At 54.6% G+C, this 17970-nt stretch overlaps 2 protein-coding genes across 2 annotated transcripts; one reads left to right on the top strand and one right to left on the bottom strand.

Moving 5' to 3' along the window:
* Positions 1-8838: 8838 nt before the first annotated feature.
* Positions 8839-11099, bottom strand: COCSUDRAFT_40921 (hypothetical protein; the record flags this gene model as incomplete). Its single annotated transcript, XM_005649043.1, has 6 exons — positions 8839-8976; positions 9231-9350; positions 9735-9947; positions 10204-10324; positions 10553-10749; positions 11028-11099. The coding sequence occupies 6 exons, from the start codon at positions 11097-11099 to the stop codon at positions 8839-8841; spliced, it is 861 nt and encodes a 286-aa protein (XP_005649100.1).
* A 795-nt stretch (positions 11100-11894) lies between these two features.
* COCSUDRAFT_65414 (cytochrome P450) lies at positions 11895-17087 on the top strand. Its single transcript, XM_005649042.1, has 16 exons — positions 11895-12080; positions 12328-12432; positions 12518-12571; positions 12680-12732; positions 12866-12973; positions 13129-13185; positions 13348-13454; positions 13582-13621; positions 13829-13923; positions 14127-14230; positions 14381-14456; positions 14718-14914; positions 15224-15292; positions 15437-15625; positions 15901-16115; positions 16426-17087. Exons 1-16 carry the CDS (start codon positions 12000-12002, stop codon positions 16544-16546), a joined length of 1671 nt encoding a protein of 556 aa, XP_005649099.1. The 5' UTR covers positions 11895-11999; the 3' UTR covers positions 16547-17087.
* Positions 17088-17970: the final 883 nt, after the last annotated feature.

Genomic DNA, 17970 nt, shown 5'->3' with positions numbered 1-17970 from the left:
ACCGTAGAGGAACACCTGTGTGACAAGGTCACCGTGAACGAAAAAACAGATTAAAGCAAATCTGCTCAACCATCCTCGGCTCTATAGAGACTTCTATTAAATGACAAGTCGTGACATAAAACCCGCCACACGCCAAAAAGCACGCAGGTTTCCTGCAAGATATTCGATCCAGCACGGCATGCAACGGCATAAGTGCAAGCGGCATGCAGTGTCGATCAAATGGCTAGCGTGTGATCGAAAGACTAACCGAGAATGTAAGAAGACCGAGGATCCATAGGCACGCCGAGGCCCAACTTGGGGCAGACTCGAAGTCGAGCATCGTAACCTCGTCTCGCAGACTTTACAAGCGTGCGATGAATGTGCGTTGGCACTGTAGCCTTACGAGTTTTTCTTTAAGACAGTAAGATGCAGTAAGTAGTTGATGCAAGAAGCGAGTGAGCTGAAGTTTATGTTGCGAAAGGGCTGAGCTCATCCTTTGTTGCGTCATCCATGATGCAGAGGAAGCTGCTCAGGGATGAGAAGCTGTCCAGGCCTAGGCATCATCCATTACATGCAATGCTCTTTTTCAGTATCCTACTATGTTGCAGTTCTCCTAGCAGGCTGACTTGATTGGGGTTACCAAATTTGTGTCAGAATGTTTGGATGTGATGCTGGGCGCTGACTCTGACGATCAGAGTCAGACGGTGGCTGGAATAGATCATCTGATGTAACCGACTGACTGACTGAATGCTCTCCTACTTTCCTTCCTTAGCAAGAGACCGCTTGAGAAAGATTGAGAAAATGTTAAGGGTGCAGCTGCTTTTCTTGATTGCACACCTTTTTTTTCTGCATGCATGGAAGAGGTCAGATCAGGTGACTCACCTCGGAGGCCCTTGCAAGGAGAAGTGTTTTCAATCGAGTTCCATGGAGTTCATGGCCACCGCATGCGCATGATAGAGTGAAATTATTGATTGCATTGCAAAAAAAGACAGCTTGAGTGATATAATGTGCAGGAGCAGGAGCATGTCAATATTGCCTGGATGGTCTGGTGGTATTTGTTACAAATCAATTTCTGCTGGGTCTCATATGCACGATTCCCCTAAATAATAAACAAGCTATGTCCCGCTCCAGTACATATGCTCAGCTACCCCTTCATCTTGTTCAGCATCTGGGCAATTTTGCCCAGACGCTGAGATTTTCTGCAGAAACCTGCTGTGGAGAGCGCTCTATTGCAAATGGTGTGAGATGCTCAACACCCGCAGCATTGCACTGATGAGTCAGCGTGCACTTGCTCGCAGAAGGCAGATGAGCATTTCCTAATCTCACCCACGTAAAAATAATGGGGGGGCACTTTAGGCCTGCACATGCTACAGCAGGTTTCAGTGCAACCAAACCACTTGCTGCCGTTCAAGACCGTCAATAAACTCTCTTCAGACCGACTAGTGTCGCTGCTTCTTATTCCCCTCCAGGTGTCGAGGTTTCCTGTTGACACGACCCATGCTGCAGAGAGCAATCAGTGATTGCCTGCCGCACCGTGCCAAATCAGGCGGGGCATGAAGGCATCGTGCATTCCCAAAAAGGTGCTGTTCTAAAAGCAAACATGCCACAATGCCTTCACGACCGCGGCACCCCTCAAACATCCCATCATCAAATTATTGGGCCAAACAGCCAACCCCTTTGGAAGGGAGGTGACACTGCGATGTGCAGTGGTGCTGCAACAGCGGGAAGGGGCAAATCGATATACTTTTGGTAGAACAATGGAAGGCCAAATCGACGAACGCCGGGGTGCCAGAGTGACAAAATCTCAGCGCAGCACACCAGCTGGCAAGCAATTGCCTTCGGTGACTAACCACATGTCTGGCTGCTGCTGACTCATCGGGCCCCCCGGGGCGCCGGAGACTCGGCGCGTGTTCACACTACTGCAAAAGGGACTACTAAAAAGAAAGCCACCAGAATTTCCATACTCTGGGGGTCACCGGCGCCTGGAACCCCCGGGGGATTAACATGATCCGTAGCATGCTCCCTGGTAGCAGTTGCAGGAGGGAGGAGGCTTGCACTCTCCCCCTGAGCTTGCCGGGTACGGGCATCCATAGAGTGATGCCGGCAGCGCCTTGGCATCCTTAGTCCCTGACTCGAGTATCTGGCGGTTGGAGGTGGTGGGCTGCTGGTATGCCACCTGTCCCGTCGCCTGGCTCAGTATCGTGGAGCCTTGGCTGCTGCTGGGCGTGTCAGCCGTCAGGCTGTTCTTCAGGTAGCAGTTCTGCACGTCCTTGGACCCGCCTGCACAGCATTGATGATACGCTCTCAGCACCCTTGCTCGCAGCTACACAAGATGCCATTGCACAAACACTGGAATGTTGAGAATGCAGGATCAATGTTTCCCAGCTCAATGCATGAGGCAGGGCTGGCGCAGCATGCGAGTTCAAGCTTCCAAGCATAGATTTGAATTCAAGTTTGAGTCTGCGAAGGGGCTCAGCGAATGCGCACCGGCAACACGCGTCCAGGCGACGCAGCTGGAGTCGCGATTGCAGAGCTGCGCGCACTGAGCAGCGTTGTGGGTGTGGGGGATGACATTGTCTGGCTGCGCCTTGAAGCTCACATAGCCGTTGCTGTACTGCAATGTGTTCACCGCTGCGCATCACACACACCCTCGTCAGCATATTGATCACAGAACACTCGCTTGTTTGTAAACACCTCTGCAGGCCGGAATGGGGCAGGGGAGTTGCGTGGCAACTGGCATGTCTTCATCGCAGGGCACTGCAATTGTTAGTGCAGGGTGCAAGGTGTAATTAGGTGACTAATAAGCACTTAGAAAAGGAGCTGTTGCTCACCAGCTGTGTTTGTTGCGGCCGCCCCTGTGGTGGCGGCGGTTGTGCTGGGGTTGGTGCTGCCAAAGCCGACGGAATTGATGGCTCCGCTGGGCGCCTCAGCTGTGAGCGCGCCAGATGCGACTGTTGGGCCGCCGCCGTACTTGTCATTGTAGTTGCCCAGGTTCTGATTCTGCTGGTTCTGGCCGGCCTGGTTGCCAAATGTGTCGCCACCACCTGTGGAGATTCCGCCGCCGCTGCCGCTGCCGGGGGTGCTGGGGGTGGAGGGGGTGCTGGGGGTAGTGGGGGTGGACGCCCCACCGGTGCCGGCGTTGCCGGTACCGGCCCCCCCGCTGCCGGAGGACCCCCCGCTGCTGGAGCCCGTAGTGGTAGTAGTCGTCCCGCCGCTGCCGGGGAATACCCCCCCGGCACCGCTGTTGCTGCTGCCGCCGCTGCTGCCGCCACCGCCGCCGCCGCCGCCTCCGACGCCGAGGCCGCCGACCTGGATCAGGCCGCCGCCGCCGGCTGGGCCGGCACCGCCGCCGTTGACGTCTGTCGCGTTGTTGGGCACCACGTCTGCCGCTCCGGGCGTGGCTGTGAGGCCGTCTGCACCTGCAAGATAAGCCGTGCGTTGGTCAGCACTTGCTTGCTGCTACGCATACACTTGTGGCCTGCTTAAACAAGATCTACAGAAGGCATCATGCTCTGGAAGGCCGTGAAATTCGAGTGATGCAGGGTTGAAAGGCTGGGGATCAATAGGGAAGGCTACCTGGAGTGCCGGGGGTGGCGCCGGTTGCAGGGTTGGTGCCAGCGTCAGCGGGTGGGGTGGTCGCGGCAGGGGGGCCATTTGGCGTGCCGGGGGCGGCAAAGGTCACCGGGACACCGCCCTGGTTGCCATTGCCGTTTGTATTTCCATTACCACTGCCGGTGTTGGCATTGCCGTTTGTGTTGCCGTTGCTGCTGCCAGTGTTGGCGTTGCCATTGACATTGCCGTTGCCGGACCCGAGGTTGAAGTTGCCGTTGTAGTTGCCATTGCCGCCGCCGACATTGCCATTGCCGCTTCCGCCACTCGGTATCACCGGGGCGTTGCTGATAACACTGGTTGTGCTGTCGCCCGTGGCCACTCCCTCGGGGGCTGTGGGGTCCTCTGAGGGGACCAAGCTGCTGCCTGCACGCGCAGATGTATAGCCCGTCAGCATATGTTGCAGAGATTTTGACAATCTTACCACACTGTAACAGATAAGGCACTCTGAAGGGCAGCACTGGAATTGCCAAGACTGTGAAGCCCAAGGAGAATGTCAGTCCGGAAGAGAACAGCAGGTATTATAAGGGCAATCTTCAGGGGCAAGTACAAGGGAGAAGACAGGCAGATACGCACCGTCAGGGGCATTAACAGGGGTGTTGGTGTTGGCATTGCCATTGACATTGCCAGAGCCAGAGCCGGTGTTGACGTTTCCATTGACGTTGCCGTTGCCAGAGTTTGTGTTGGCGTTGCCGTTCACATTGCCGTTGGTGGACCCTGTGTTGGCATTGCCATTTCCGTTGCCGTTGTTGCTGCCGCCCGGGAGGGTGACACTGGGAGGAGCACCGTTCACACCTGCGCATGCAGACCAGAAAATGAGCCACTGGATTATGCACAGCAGAGCCAATTCGACAGCTCATGCACAGCGCGGGCAGACATAAAATGAGCCCCTGAAAATACTCAAAAGCAGAACACGCCCACTGCGACAGCTCATGCACAGAGTACTGAGGACAGATGCAGATGAATGCAGTCCCAAGCCACAGGTCATGCAAAAAGCTCTCAGGATGGATGCAGAGAATAGCAAACAGGGAGAAATTGGCTGTAGGGCTGCAGGCTCACCAGGCGTGAAGACTGCGCCTGGAGGAAGGACAAAGGTGTTGGCTCCGGGGGCGCCTGCAGATTGAAATGACCACATCAGTCAGCCAAGTCCATCTTGCTCCAGACAGACTTGAGCGAGTCTTGCCAGCTGCACCTTGCAGCACATCCTCTGATGGACTCAGGTGCTGCTTATAGCGCAAGGGTGATGCATAAGAGTGTTAGAATCGCACCAGCAGTGGTGGCAGCGCCTGTGACAGGGGCGGCGGGTGTGGAAGTGGTTGCACCCGGAGTCGCGCCAGAAGGTGTGCCTGAGGCGGATCCCTGGGTGGATGCAGCGGGTGTGCCAGCAGCGCCTGAAGTCGCACCTGTGCACATTCAAAAGCGCATTAGCATTGACTCAACGATGTTTCCTTTCAAGCACCAATCAAGGCTCGGCAACTCAACTGAAAGTTACCAGGGCAAGCAATAAGGGCTTCTCTTGCAAATGCTCTGTGCTCTCAGGGGCCAGCACTGCAGCGGAGTAGAGAGGGGCAGCACCTGCAGGGAGGCTGCCCTGAGCAGCAGTCGGACCTCCACCGCTGAGGGTGTTTGCCTGGCCTGGGCCTGGAACGCTGATGGTTGCCGCAGCGGTGGGGTTGCTGCTTCCGCTGGCCACACCAGAGTTGGTGGCCTCCTTTGAGGTACCTGCAGCACAGCAGCCTTGTCAGATCACCCTTCCAAAGCCAAGAAAGGCACACGAATAACACTCAAGCACCTAGTCACAGATGTCAGAGCATGCATCTCACAGGCAATCGGCGCGAGGGTGAGAAAGCGAAAGCAACGCCCACCTAGGTTAGTCCCGCCGGCGGCTCCGGTGGCAGGGGTGCCGCTGTTTGACGGCGTGCTTCCTGTGGATCCAGTCGCAGCGTTCCCTGCGTTGGGGGAGGTGGATCCAGAGGTGCCTGCGTTTGCGGGCGTGCCGGCCGCACCGGGGAACCCGGGGGATCCACCGGTGGTGGCGGTGGTGGCGGTGGTAGCACCGCTGCCGCCGCCGCCAGCACCGCCGCCGCCGTAGCCAACATCGATCAGCTGGCCGCCGGTGGCGCCGCCGGCCGCGCCGAGGTCGGCCACGCCAGCCTGGTTGTTCACCGTCTCGGTGTAGTTTGTTGGGGGCGGCGGAAGCGGCGGAGCCGCCATGCTGCTGCCTCCGCGGCCGCTGCCAGCGTTTGTGCTGGCGGCGTTGACAGGGGCGCTGCCCGAGTTGGTGCTGCTGCCAGAGGCTGCGCCTGGAATGAAGCCGCTGGCTGCTGTGGGGTTGCCGCCATTGGGCGCGGTGTAGCCGCCTGCCGGCTGCTGCTGCTGCTGCTGCTGGGCTGCGGGGGTGTTCCCTGTGGAGGTCACAACGCCCTGCTGCTGCTGCTGTCCGGACGCTGCGTTAGAGACAGTGCCGGTGGCGGACTTGCCGCTGTTGCCACTGGGGCTGGGGCTTCCATTACCTGCGGGCCATGAAGCAGGTCATCCTTTGATCTGAGAACTGTAGGCCATTTTTCCTCGCTTGGACACCGCAGGACAAGAAATACAGGAAGAAAGCAGTTGAAACAGCTGCAGAGAGATGTACCTTGCGCCTGGGTGGACTTGGGCGGGGATGCCTGCGTCTGGTTCTGGCCAGGGCCGAAGGGGTTGCCGGGCCTGCACAGCAGCCATCATATTGCTCAGCAAAGCTGTGCCACATGTCATACCCACAAGAACTCCTCCAGCAGATTAAGTGCATGACGCTGTGAACGAAACAACACAACCATGTGATTGCAGCCAAGCAGGAAGGAACTTTGATCGGTGAGTTGCTAGGGGCGCGCACCTTGTGGCGGCGGCCGGGGCGGCGGGGGCGGTCCTCAGCTGCTGCTGGGCGTTGGATGCCACGTCAGCGCTGGCGTCGGCGTCGACCAGGGAGGGGTTGGCGGCAGTTTGGGTGGCCTCCTGCGAGCTCAGCCGCTGGGGCGAGGCGGGGTTGTACTGCTGGTACCCCTGCGAGCCGAATCGAGCGCCGTTTCCGGCCACGTTCTGCGACAGCTGGCCGCCTCCGACGAGGCCGGCCGCGCCGCTGGCCGAGCCGCTGGTGCCGGCCCGAGAGCTGACTGCGCCCTGTGGCTGCGCGCTGGCGCCCTGCTGCTGCTGGCTGTAGTAGGCCGGGGCCGGGGCCGGGGCGTAGAACACGCGCTGCTGCCTGTCTGACAGCTGCCTGCGGGGGACGGTCTTCTGCTGTGACTTGCTGGAGAGGTGACCGGCGACCGGCCGGTAGAGCTTCTGCGCAAAGCCGCTCAGAGAGAAGGCTGGCTGCTGCTGCTGCTCAAGGTGGGTTTTGTGCTGGGTGCTGGCCTGCGCTTCCCTGAGCGCTCTGCAGAAGCCATCCTTGCTGGGGACTTGCAGGGGCACGCAGGACCGGTGGTGGCAGACTGTGGGGTAGTGCGCTGACAGGATGTGGCCCTTGGGAAGGCCGCCTAGTACATCTGGAAGCTCTGTGTGTGCCCCAAGCGGGCCACAATCTGCTGATGTTTGGCACGGCGCACAGAGCTGTGTCTGAGTTCCTGCAGTACAGCATCCAGGGGACGTGAGATTGCTGGTTCAAGTCAATTCAGCTGTAGCAAAACCCACCGCAGTGCTTGCAAGAGCAAAACAACAAAGTGGTGAAAATATATCCTGTAATGTCAGTTGAACTAGTGATCAGTGTCGCTGTCTGCGTCTCGCAGTGCTACCACATCCACTCACGCGCCCTCTATTGACCTAAGCAATGCTTAAGAACACCTGTTGCCCCGCCTAAGATGGCCGCAGCGCCCTGAACGCGCTCCCTCGCCCGGGAGATCACTAGGCACGACCGTTGCTAGGGCAGGAAGCGCATCGAAAAGCAGGCTGCAAGGCTGTGACACTGCCCGCTGGACTCCAAAACGGATTCCAATGAACTTCCTTGGCTCCCGATCGCGCGAAGACAAGCCATGGCTAACAACGGTGCGCTTTTCTCTGGCCGCGTCCCGGTCGAGAGCACATGTGCCGGTGACTGTTAATGGACCTGCCTGATGCGCGCCTCTCACGCTCCCCAGCCTCTACTACCGGATCAAGTAGTGGTATCAAACAGGATTGAGGCGTTTCCTAGATCAAACTTTCCCTGTCTGTTGCTGGAGATGCTCCGCACCTACGGCTGTCGAGATTGCTGCTAGAAGTCCAAGAGCCCAAAGGCTCGTGCGGAGTCCCATTCCCCTGTTCGGGGCTGCTTCTTATCTACTGCTCATGCACAATTGTCCGCCTCCTTGTGTGCTTGCTGTTTCTGCTTCCCGGCGGACGCCGTCTGTTCTGTTGGGCTGTCGAGCGAACGCTGCAGCTGCCTTAGGCTCTTGCTCCTTCTGACGCTGCTCTGCAGTCGTTTCAAGATCCTTGGAACGCTGTTAGATGAGTAAGCAGCGACGCGAGGAAGGCAGACGACGGAACGAGTGCTGTTGTTTCGGAACAGGTTGTTGCCTTGGAGCGCCCCCGCCGCATCATCAAGCGCAGCTCGACGTCATCGATCGGCTGACTGGTGAGTAACGGGTCGTGAATTCTTCGGTTGATTGCTCATCAGCGTTGATCCCCAGTACTTAAGCCCCGTCTTGGTCCGAATTTCCAATCGCGGGTGGAGTCATACTTTGATGTACTTTTGATCCAGGATGCGAATCGGACGTCAGGCTGATGCATCCTCGATCTGCAAGGGAGGTGTTAGCAGGGTTACCAACTGCAAGGAATTGCGCGTCAGAAGTGATTCAGCGATACTTTTGTATCCTTCTTGCTTTGTGAACATCGATGGTCCAAATTTCATGAGGCACTGCCGCAGAATACGGAGTTAGTCAGGGTTCCGAGACGGCGTGCTTGTCCAACGACAGCAGCGCATCTACAAACGTACACCAATAAATTGAGCTGTAGTATCACAACATTAAACAGACTGTTAATTTAGGCTAAAACACGCATCGTGCTATTTCTTTGTTTCTTTACAGAGTTCTTCATTCTCTCTACATCCACATGTGAGAACTCGAACCTGGATTTCGCTTTTCTAAGCACCGTTCTCTGTTATATTGAAAATAAACATCTTTATTCTAGCCCTTGACTGGCTATCCAGACTTCCATTTGCAGCATATCAGTACACGTCGTTCCAGTGTATTCGAGTGTTCCTAAGGCAACTGGGGCGCCCTCAAGGACATCATATAATTCTCCTCACGGTGGTGCTGCCTCGGCTGTCTGGTGGATACTAGAAGCTGAATCGTAGTCCAGGTCTACAGGCAGCCGCGGATCCTCAAGGTCGCAAATAATGATCTTGGATGAAGTGGACGGGTGCAGCAGAGCCTTGATGGCCTGCACAGAATCTTGGCATCAGCACTGCCGACCACCGAGCATCATAACACCCAACATGCTGAACCCACCTTGATAAATTCAGGTGCATTGCTGATGTGCAAAGGACATGACACGCCGCAAATTTGACCAGGCGCTGTCAGAAATAAAACCAACGCAATTGTGAGAGTTGGGCCATTGCAGTGGGGCATCTAAACGCATGCTACCTGCAATCAGGTCAGTGCTCCTGTACAGAAAGAATACGGCACTAGACTCACCCGAACAGGCAGGTGGACGATGACGGGTGCATTCACTAGGTAGAGTCGGTGCAGGCGCGCCGGGTAATGCCGGTTCAGCGTCACAGCGATGCTCTGGATGGTGCGTACCAGCCGCCGAAACTGCACACGCACAAACATGGCATGAGGCATGTCTCTCACCGCCCCACTTTGGAACCCTTCAAGGCTACAAGCTTCCTTTGCCAATGGCGCACCTACAGCCACTCCCTACGGCCGCAATCGAATGACAGAACTTGGAGTCATGCTGCTGATGTGTCAATACAGCTACCAGGTCCTTGCTCTCAGCCAACAGCCCTGTACTTATGCGGTGATTGCAACACCTTACGCTTGGCAAGCCATGCGCAACTGCCAGGGGACTATAATCCCCAACAAAACACTCTGTCTACGGTTTGAGGCAGCCCTTTCCCCTACACTGGCGCTCGTGATGCCTTGAGTCTTGCATTCTCTGTTACTCCCACCAAATCTACAGCCCCTTGGCTGTCGCACCTGAAGGGTGGATGCGCCGCGAGAGTCGAGCACCACAACGAGCTGCTCAGGGCTGCTGGGGTTGTTATCGAAATGGCGGCGCAGTGCGGCCTCCATGTGGGACAGGATGGCCTCCGCCGCGCTGGCCGCTCCGGCCGCGTCCTGCTGCAGAGCCGCCTCCAGATGCACCACCAGCACAGGGTGCCCATCTGCATCATCATCTGACCAGTGCACCTGCGAGAAACAAATCGACGGATGATTTGCTCATATGCTCAAGAACACAAGACGTGCAGGTTCTCAATCGAACAGGCTGGCTAGGAGCACTTTGATTGAGGAGAGCTCCTTGTGAAGACATCAGGAGGACATGAGGCCACTGATGAGCATCAGCAGGAGCTCTCGGAGGAGACCGGTGGCCCCATCGCAGCTTGGGCTTGGGAGAGGGGATTCTTTTCTACTTTTTTGCAGTGCCAAAGAGAGTCTGGTTGCGCACCACACTGGCCCACTTGCCCAGCTGCTCCTCCGGCATGAAGCTGTGCGACAGCAGCCACTCCGCTGTGGCCTGTGCGCGCGCAGCCGCTGCCTCCACTACCTTTGCCCTGTAATGGTTGTCACTGTTAGTGCAAGGGACTCATTAATCAGCAATTAAGGTGCATATTACTGCAGATGCACCCTGTCACAGAGGTTGTGTCACAAATTTGTTACTCCCATCTTCAGGCTAAGAAGCTGCATGCCAGGTCATCAAGCAAGTAGCCCATGTGATGCATGCCAATTCCCTGACTCACTTTTTAGCTCACCAAAACCACAGCCAAGAAATACAAAAAGAAGCAAGAGTAATGCACCTGTCGGCCGCAGTCTGGGCAGAGAGCAGGCCCACAGTGATGGCATAGCGCGCCAGCTCCACGTCCACATCAGCAAAATGGCTGGCAGGGAGGGAGACCCCCCTCTCCTCCAGCTTCCTCCTGATGTCCGCTACCACATCCGAGTGCGCCACCGCCACGTCCTTCGCTCGCAGGGTGGGCGACACAGCCTCCCGAGACTGCCTTGTTGCAGCTGTTCTGGTTGTTGGATTCCTGTGCGGATATGAGCAAGTCTTGCGTTGATCAGTTGTGAATTCAATTGAGATGAACATGCAGAATTCTTCAGCCTGTGGGCTCAAAAGGGGGAGAGCAGCACAGCAGCAAGCAGGAGGCAATCAGCAGAGCAAGCAGATTGGAATGAAGAGGGATCAGAGATCGGGCATGGGGCGTGCCTAGCAAAGGTGGCGTCAGGCATGGCGCTGTGGTTGGGCTGCCAGGAGCTCAGGCACAGAGCTACCGGCTGCAGCGCTCGCTGGAACAGCAGCTGCTGGATGGCAAAAATTGCAGGACCGATGAGTGAAGCGTGCATATCTGAAGGGCTGATAATGGCTGCCTGGCTGCTGGAGTGGTGTACACAGCTCCCGTGTTGCTCCGCTATTTGACTAAGCTTTTCACGCCCGTGCGCGTGAATTGATTGATAAGACTGCAATCTAATACTCCACACCTGCGCACATGACTCCAGCATCATGAAAAGGAAACTAAAGGTGCTTTCATAAAAATACAATTGCCGTTTAGAAGCTACAATGAATTTGCAGAGATTGCCGCACACCAGGCGTACCCGAGTGCCAGATGTTGTGCTGGATTGCAAGCATGCGGACGAAGATTGATTGTCTGTGCCAACGTGAGCAAGGACCCAAGAAACTGATCCTGCTGCTGCTGTTCTCAAGCATAATTTTTCAATGCCTTGTAGAAACCTCATCATTCACCCCTGATCACTTCAGATATAATTTGCCAATCCGTACTGTTTTCATATCATCGAAGGCTGCTCAATGACATCCACCTCTGTCGAAAATATGCCTAGTATTACTCGGCAAGACGTTCGATGCAAGCAGGGCCCAAGAGAAACTTGCTGAATCTAGAACGTAGAGTTTGCGAGGACTTTGACGTGCGCGTACATATACTGGTCCTAAAATTGGTCACATTTTCCTGCAATGCTTGAAAACTTTCGTCTTTTGAAAGAATTTCGAGCCTATTCTGGAGTCTTTTGTGGCCTTAAGTTCCCTTGGCTTCCAAGGGAGTTGCAGGGCTTCGTTTGAGGAACGTTCTTCTCTCGTTACCGTCTCGCTGACTGGCCCACATTCTTAAACGGCTTTCCATCCTAACTGCTGGTGAAAGGAGTTCAGCTAATCGATCTGTACTCCGTCTAGCTCCTCTGACAAGCGCTTCCTTCCATATTGTGCTTGCACCTTTTCTACGGGAACCACGTTATATGGAGGCTCTCGGCGGCATCACGGATGCGCCGCTTTGGGTGCTTGCCTCTCTGAGCGGGATCGCCATCTTCGTTGCCTCGGTAAGCATCGCAGGCTGGTAATGATTTAGTTTTGTTGTCGCTGTACTGCCGCCTGAAGTCGAGATCGCTTGGGGTCAGCGCTTGCTTTCACATTTCTTGGCAATGCATGTATTGAGGTTGGAAGAATTTTGCTTATCAACTAGAGCTGCGCCGTAAAGGAGATAAAGTATAGAGGCGGGCTAGCATCGTGGCACATTGTTCTGCGTTCCTGCCTACTGACCGCCGTTGACTCATGCATGTGTGGCAGGCAATTGCATATGGCTTCCATCCAGTTGCAAGGTGGAGATTACGGAAGATTCCAGGACCCACACCGGCCTGGTACCAAGGGAGCCTTCCAGAGCTGCTCTCGAAGGTGTAGTATCTCCCCATGTGTGCTGCTCTTGCGCACTGGAGATTTGGGGTCCTGTTACTCTCGCTAATATATCACTGGCGTGCAGGGAACAGCTGTTGTGTACTCGGAATGGGGAGAGAAATATGGCAAGGTGTTCAAGGTGGGCTGCACTCATGCTTGCTGCAGCTGTGTTTTGTCATCTTGCTGCTGATACTCTAATATCAAGCCATCCTTGTCATGTTGTCTGACAGCTTTGGCTTCTGTGCAGTACTTCTCAGGTGCACAGCCAGTGGTGGTCGTCAATGATGCTGAGATGGCCAGGTAATGCCCTTCGTGCTAAGATGTGACCCTGCTGTTACATCTGCAGTGCTCAATTGTCACTGCCGAAGTACTTAGTCCTGCGTGATTGAGTGATTTGTCCGATACCTTGACTGGGAGCTTGTGGTGTGTGCAGGCTTGTAAGTCTCCGGATCTCCACGCGGCATGAGTTCAGAGGGCCAGGCTCTCTGTTCATCGGCAAGGAGGCCGAGTTTAACAAAGTTGGCCTTTTCAGCACAAACAAGTGTGCCTCCTCCTCTCTACTGCCCTCTAGTGGCAATTCAGTCACTGTTTTGGCACTCATGCCACCATCATATATGTACCCAAAATGTTGGACTACTAGTCAAAATATTGTGAAGTGTATGTACTGAGTGTGGTGGGTGCAAATCTGTGTTGCAGCAAGGATTTCCATCGGAGCATGAAGAGCGCTTGGCTGCCAGTCTTCAACAGTGCCAGGTGTGCTTGCAGTTGCCTCCTGTGAAGAACTGACTGGCAGTACAATGCAACTTTTGTGATGCAAACGGAATTGTGTGTTTTAGGCTGACTGAATATACTGTGGCACCTCTCAATTCAATCATTCTGAAAAGCGCTTAACAAAAACGTACGCCTTGCCTGCAGCCTGGAGATTTCCTCCAAGGAGATGAACATTGGAGCCAACCGCATGGCGGCCATTCTCACAAAGAATGCCAGGGAACAGCGGGAGCTCAACATCTGGAGGCAATTCGGTAGGACTGTACTCTTCTGTTGCCTAATTATGACAGAGCATCACACACCGTACATTGAACGTGACAAATCATATTGCGGATATGGCAAGGTCTTTGGTTGACATTGTGGTTGTGCTGGGGGGAACAGGACACCTTACAATGGATGTTGTGGGGAGCGCTGCTTTCGGGTATGGTTTAAATTGCTCATCCCACATGCTGGCCTCAATGGCTATGTTATAATTTCATCTTACTGTGCCAGCATATCTGTCTGTGCTGATACACAAAGACCACCATGTCTATATACAAGACACCCTCACGAAGGCATTGATTGCTGTCGCTGCACCGTGAAGCATAGCTTCCCTGCTCAATCATGACCAGGGTGTTTGGCTGTGCAGAGTTGAGCTGCGCACTCAGGATGCCGAGAGGGGCCTGAACAGCGAGGAGGCTGAGAAGCTGGTCTGGGCAGCACAGACCATCTTCGCCACTGCATGTGAGTCATCTTGCTCAGCAGCACTATATCCCCTACTGCTTGGCCTTTCATGCCTTCGCACGCTGCTATGTTATTTTAATGAGTTGCAGGAGGCCTTGTATATATTATGATGATTAGAGGAGGGTGTTTTGAGGCAATATCATATGCAGCTGCTTTTGCTGGTGTGTTGCTAAGATCTGACCGGGTATTATGTTGTGTTGCAGCTGAGAAGGCCTCCATCTACACCTATCCTGGAGCAGTGCTGCCCGTTCTCAACCCGCTCATGAGAGTGCTGGCCTATTACTTCCCAGATGACGGCATCAAGCGGGTGAGTTTTGTTCTCTCTCTATTGTTGCCTCTACAACGGTGTTTCCTGTACAAGGAATTTTGGGGCAAGCTTGGCTGATTTCGTGGGAAGCCCTGCGAGGAGACCTTGAAATGTGTGGTTGAGTCAGTAAGATATTTTTTTGGGCTGCAGGCTGTGAATGCGCGCAATATTTTGCGGTCCACAGTCTCAAAGCTGACGCAGGAGTCCCGCAGGCAGCAGCAAGCTGGTGAGCATCTCTCTCTTTGATACAGGATGTTTTCTGTCACTGCTTTCATCGTGGCATGCATGCATTTTTCTCATCAAAGTCTGATGTGGGTGACTGGCTGTGCCTTGTCACACTGGAAGCTTGCATGGGCAAGCCCCTCTTTGCCAGAGTTGACTGGCTCTCATGGTATCTCTTCGCATGGCTGCGCCTTCTCAGCAGTGCCTGTGCTGCCCGTCTTATGGTAGCAATGACAAATGCTAAAGCACTGTCTGCTGGAAGCAGGTCTGAAGGCGGCGGCTGCGCCGGCGGTGAACATAGAGGCGAGTGCGACGGAGGGCCGCAAGAAGGCGCGCGGGGTGCAGCCGGGCTCCTTCCTGAGCCTGATGATTGACAGCAAGCACCAGGACGGCCGCGGCGTGTCCGATGACGAGGCCACCTCCCAGGCCTTCACCTTCCTCCTGGCAGGCTATGAGACCACGGTGATGACCCCTCTGTTCCCTGTTGTCGAAAAGTGGCGCGCAACAAATGTAATACACACGTTGCGCAGCAGTGTGGATAATTCGCTAGCACATCTACCTGGAACGTTGTCTTGTCTTGACACCTTGTTCCTCCAGCCCAGACTTGCAGGGTTTGCATCTTTTGTTCTACCGCAGAGCTGGCTTTAGTGTATTATGTCCGTTTGGACGTGGATTTGCCATTTTTGAGGATGTGTGTGATTCAGTGTATTATGTCCGTTCGGAAGTGGATTTGCCATTATTGAGCATGTGTGTGAAATGGTGTTGCTGCAGGCATCAGCACTGGCGTTCACAGTGTACTGCCTCTCCAAGAGCCAAGCCAAGATGGAGAAGCTGCTGCAGGTTTGTCCCCTGCTCTTGCTCCTACTTCAATTGTGCTCCATACAATTGGCCAGCTGTTTCTCCTTCCATACACTGTCTCAGTTTGGGTGCATTCACCTCTGATCTACCTCAGATGTACCTCTCATCTACATCCTTTTGCTGCAGGAGATCGACAGCCTGGGGGATAGCAACAGGGAGGTGGGGCCTGCTGATCTGGCGCGCATGCCCTACCTGGAGGCCTGCCTGAAGGAGGCCATGCGGCTGTACCCGCCCGGCGTCTTCAGCATGCGCCAGAGTCTCACCGAGGACTTCACCGTGAAGGGCTACACCATCCCCAAGGGCACCTGGATCCACGTGCGCACCTGTCCCCTGCTTCTGTCTCATTTTTGATTTCCTCTCGTAATCTGCTTTGCAGACCTCACGGCCCAGCTAGAATACTTATCAGCTGCAGGCCCCCGGCATGCATGTTTTGTGAGATCTGTTCAACACATTGATGTACGCATACATTAGGGGTTCTTGCATGACCTTTTGAATTTATTGGCATTGTGATCTGTTGCCCGCTTGACCTTTTCTGAGCATCATGGGAATTGTGGATTATGTCTCACACTGGAGCATGTGTGTTGGCGCAGATGCCCATCTTCAATCTACAGCGCAGTGAGGAGAACTATGGGCGCCCGCTGGAGTTCATCCCAGAGCGCTGGCTGGAGGGAACCCCCGAGGAGACTGCGCTCAACAGAAAGGTGCCCGGCAGCTGGATGGCCTTTGGGGAGGGCACGCGCGTCTGCGTGGGCCAGCGATTTGCCCTGCAGGAAGCCAAGATCACACTCGCCCGGCTCTACCAAAGGTGGACATTTACCTCAGAAATTATGAAGCTCTATATCTGCAGCTAGGCGGCTTCTTGTGTTCAAGCAGAGCGTGTCCTTGTCTGCAGAGAGCAAATTTGATGACTCTCTTGCATCGCATGCATGCATTGAAGGTGCGATGGTACAGAGATTAAGGGCTGATCTGCATCAAATGCCTTGTCTGCAAAAGCAGAGCAGTTTCTTTGTATCGCATGCTCTCTTTGAAGGGGCAGTCATGCACAGGCTTGAGGGCTGTACTATGACAGTATGTACTGCCGTGATCCTGACATGCATGTGTGTGTGTCTGCGCAGGTTCACGTTCAAGCTGTCGCCAGGGCAGGAGGATGAGGCGGGACTGCAGCTGCAGAGCTTCTTCACGCTGGGGCCCAAGGAGGGCATCTTTGTCACCCCTGTCCTACGCACCGAGGAATGAAAGTCATAGATCCCTACGGACGCCATTGTTTTGCGGAGAGGGCGCTAGCAACGCTTGAGTCTTATTCAACAAATGCTCATGTGTGGAATAAAGTCGTGATCTGGGGGCTTTAATCTTGGCCCTGACGCGCTGACAATAGGTTCTGGGGCGTGCAAGATGTGACCTGCATAACGAGACGAACAGAAGTATTGCTCTTCTTTTCTCCATGTTGCTTTGCATGTGCACGCAGCTCTGCATTGCTCTGGACCTATGCTGCCATATTTGGCACCATTCTCATGATGCCTGGTAATTTGGCTGAAGAGGTGGCATCCTAGAAGAGCTTGTGGGGCAGCATGCATGCATGCGCAGAATTTATATTTGTCACTTCATAATATTTCCTTTCGCTATTAGGTAGTACTTCTAGTGGGATTGCATGCAGATGTGCTTAGGTTTACATCTGCCTGGCCAATCATGTTGTACATAGAGACAGAAGCATCTCTTGCAGCCCACTCCTAGGGGGACATGCATAAAGTCCAGACTTCCTTGTAAGATTTCATGGGTCCATTCAGAACCACGCATCATACAGCAGACCGCTTTGCATGCACAGGACTGAACAAGGGTGGCCAAATCTCCGCCCTCAAAGGATGGTTCTCAAAAGAGTTTAATGTACACTTTTTGGTGCTCCTTTATGCTCAGATTGTCTAGGACTTGAAAAGTATGGCTCGCACATTTGCAAGGGCATCACTGTCTGAGTGATGGTTTTCACCGCAACATGTGATTCCCTACGGGTACATTGTTTGCTGGGTGTTTTGGAGCGTCCATATCTTCAGTCCAGGCACATCTGCATCGATCAAAAACAGATGCAGCACAACAATATATGTACAGTTTCATTGTACACCACAGCAGGTATCAACAGTTCTGGGATCCTGGCACTTGCCCACTCGTGGCTGTGTTGCATTGTTCTTCCATGCAGCCCCCTTCATATTTGTTGTCCTCAGGTGGTCTGCATGGAAGCCTGACCTTGCAAACATACTCCCACGGTGCCTCATCATGCCTCTCATGCATGCCTTGCTCGAGTCACAGGCTCTGCAGCCTTATCTTGCTCTTCCGTTGAATTGGGTCATCGAGACAGCCATCCCGCATGCTGGTATGGATCAGAGGCCACTCCGCCTGATCTCGGCTGTGCGTTGGAACTCAGCCGTCATCAGGACTCATTGAGACAGCCGTCCTGACATCCGGCGTAGACTGCACACCTATTGGCCTGATCTTGATACTGTCTTGAAATGTTTTATTCAAACGACTGTCGCGACACTCGGGTCCTCTTCAAAAGCCTTGCGCGGCGATATGGATTAGGGGCAAGGGCGCCTGATCTTGGCTGTGTGTGGGAGTGGGTCATCATCATGACTCATTCAAACGGCCGTGGCAACAGCCTGGCCTTTTCCGCC

This window comes from Coccomyxa subellipsoidea, assembly GCF_000258705.1.
Source record: "Coccomyxa subellipsoidea C-169, whole genome shotgun sequence".
In the NCBI taxonomy this organism is placed as follows: domain Eukaryota; kingdom Viridiplantae; phylum Chlorophyta; class Trebouxiophyceae; family Coccomyxaceae; genus Coccomyxa; species Coccomyxa subellipsoidea.
This window is presented reverse-complemented; position numbering and strand designations above follow the sequence as displayed.

What these genes read in the sequence shown, in the direction of transcription:
- COCSUDRAFT_65414 (XM_005649042.1), top strand. Translation starts at nt 12,000, where the DNA reads ATGGAGGCTCTCGGCGGCATCACGGATGCGCCGCTTTGGGTGCTTGCC. An exon ending in CAACATCTGGAGGCAATTCG is followed by an intron (nt 13,455 to 13,581) that starts GTAGGACTGTAC and finishes TGGGGGGAACAG; the next exon opens with GACACCTTACAATGGATGTT. An exon ending in CTCGCCCGGCTCTACCAAAG is followed by an intron (nt 16,116 to 16,425) that starts GTGGACATTTAC and finishes GTGTCTGCGCAG; the next exon opens with GTTCACGTTCAAGCTGTCGC.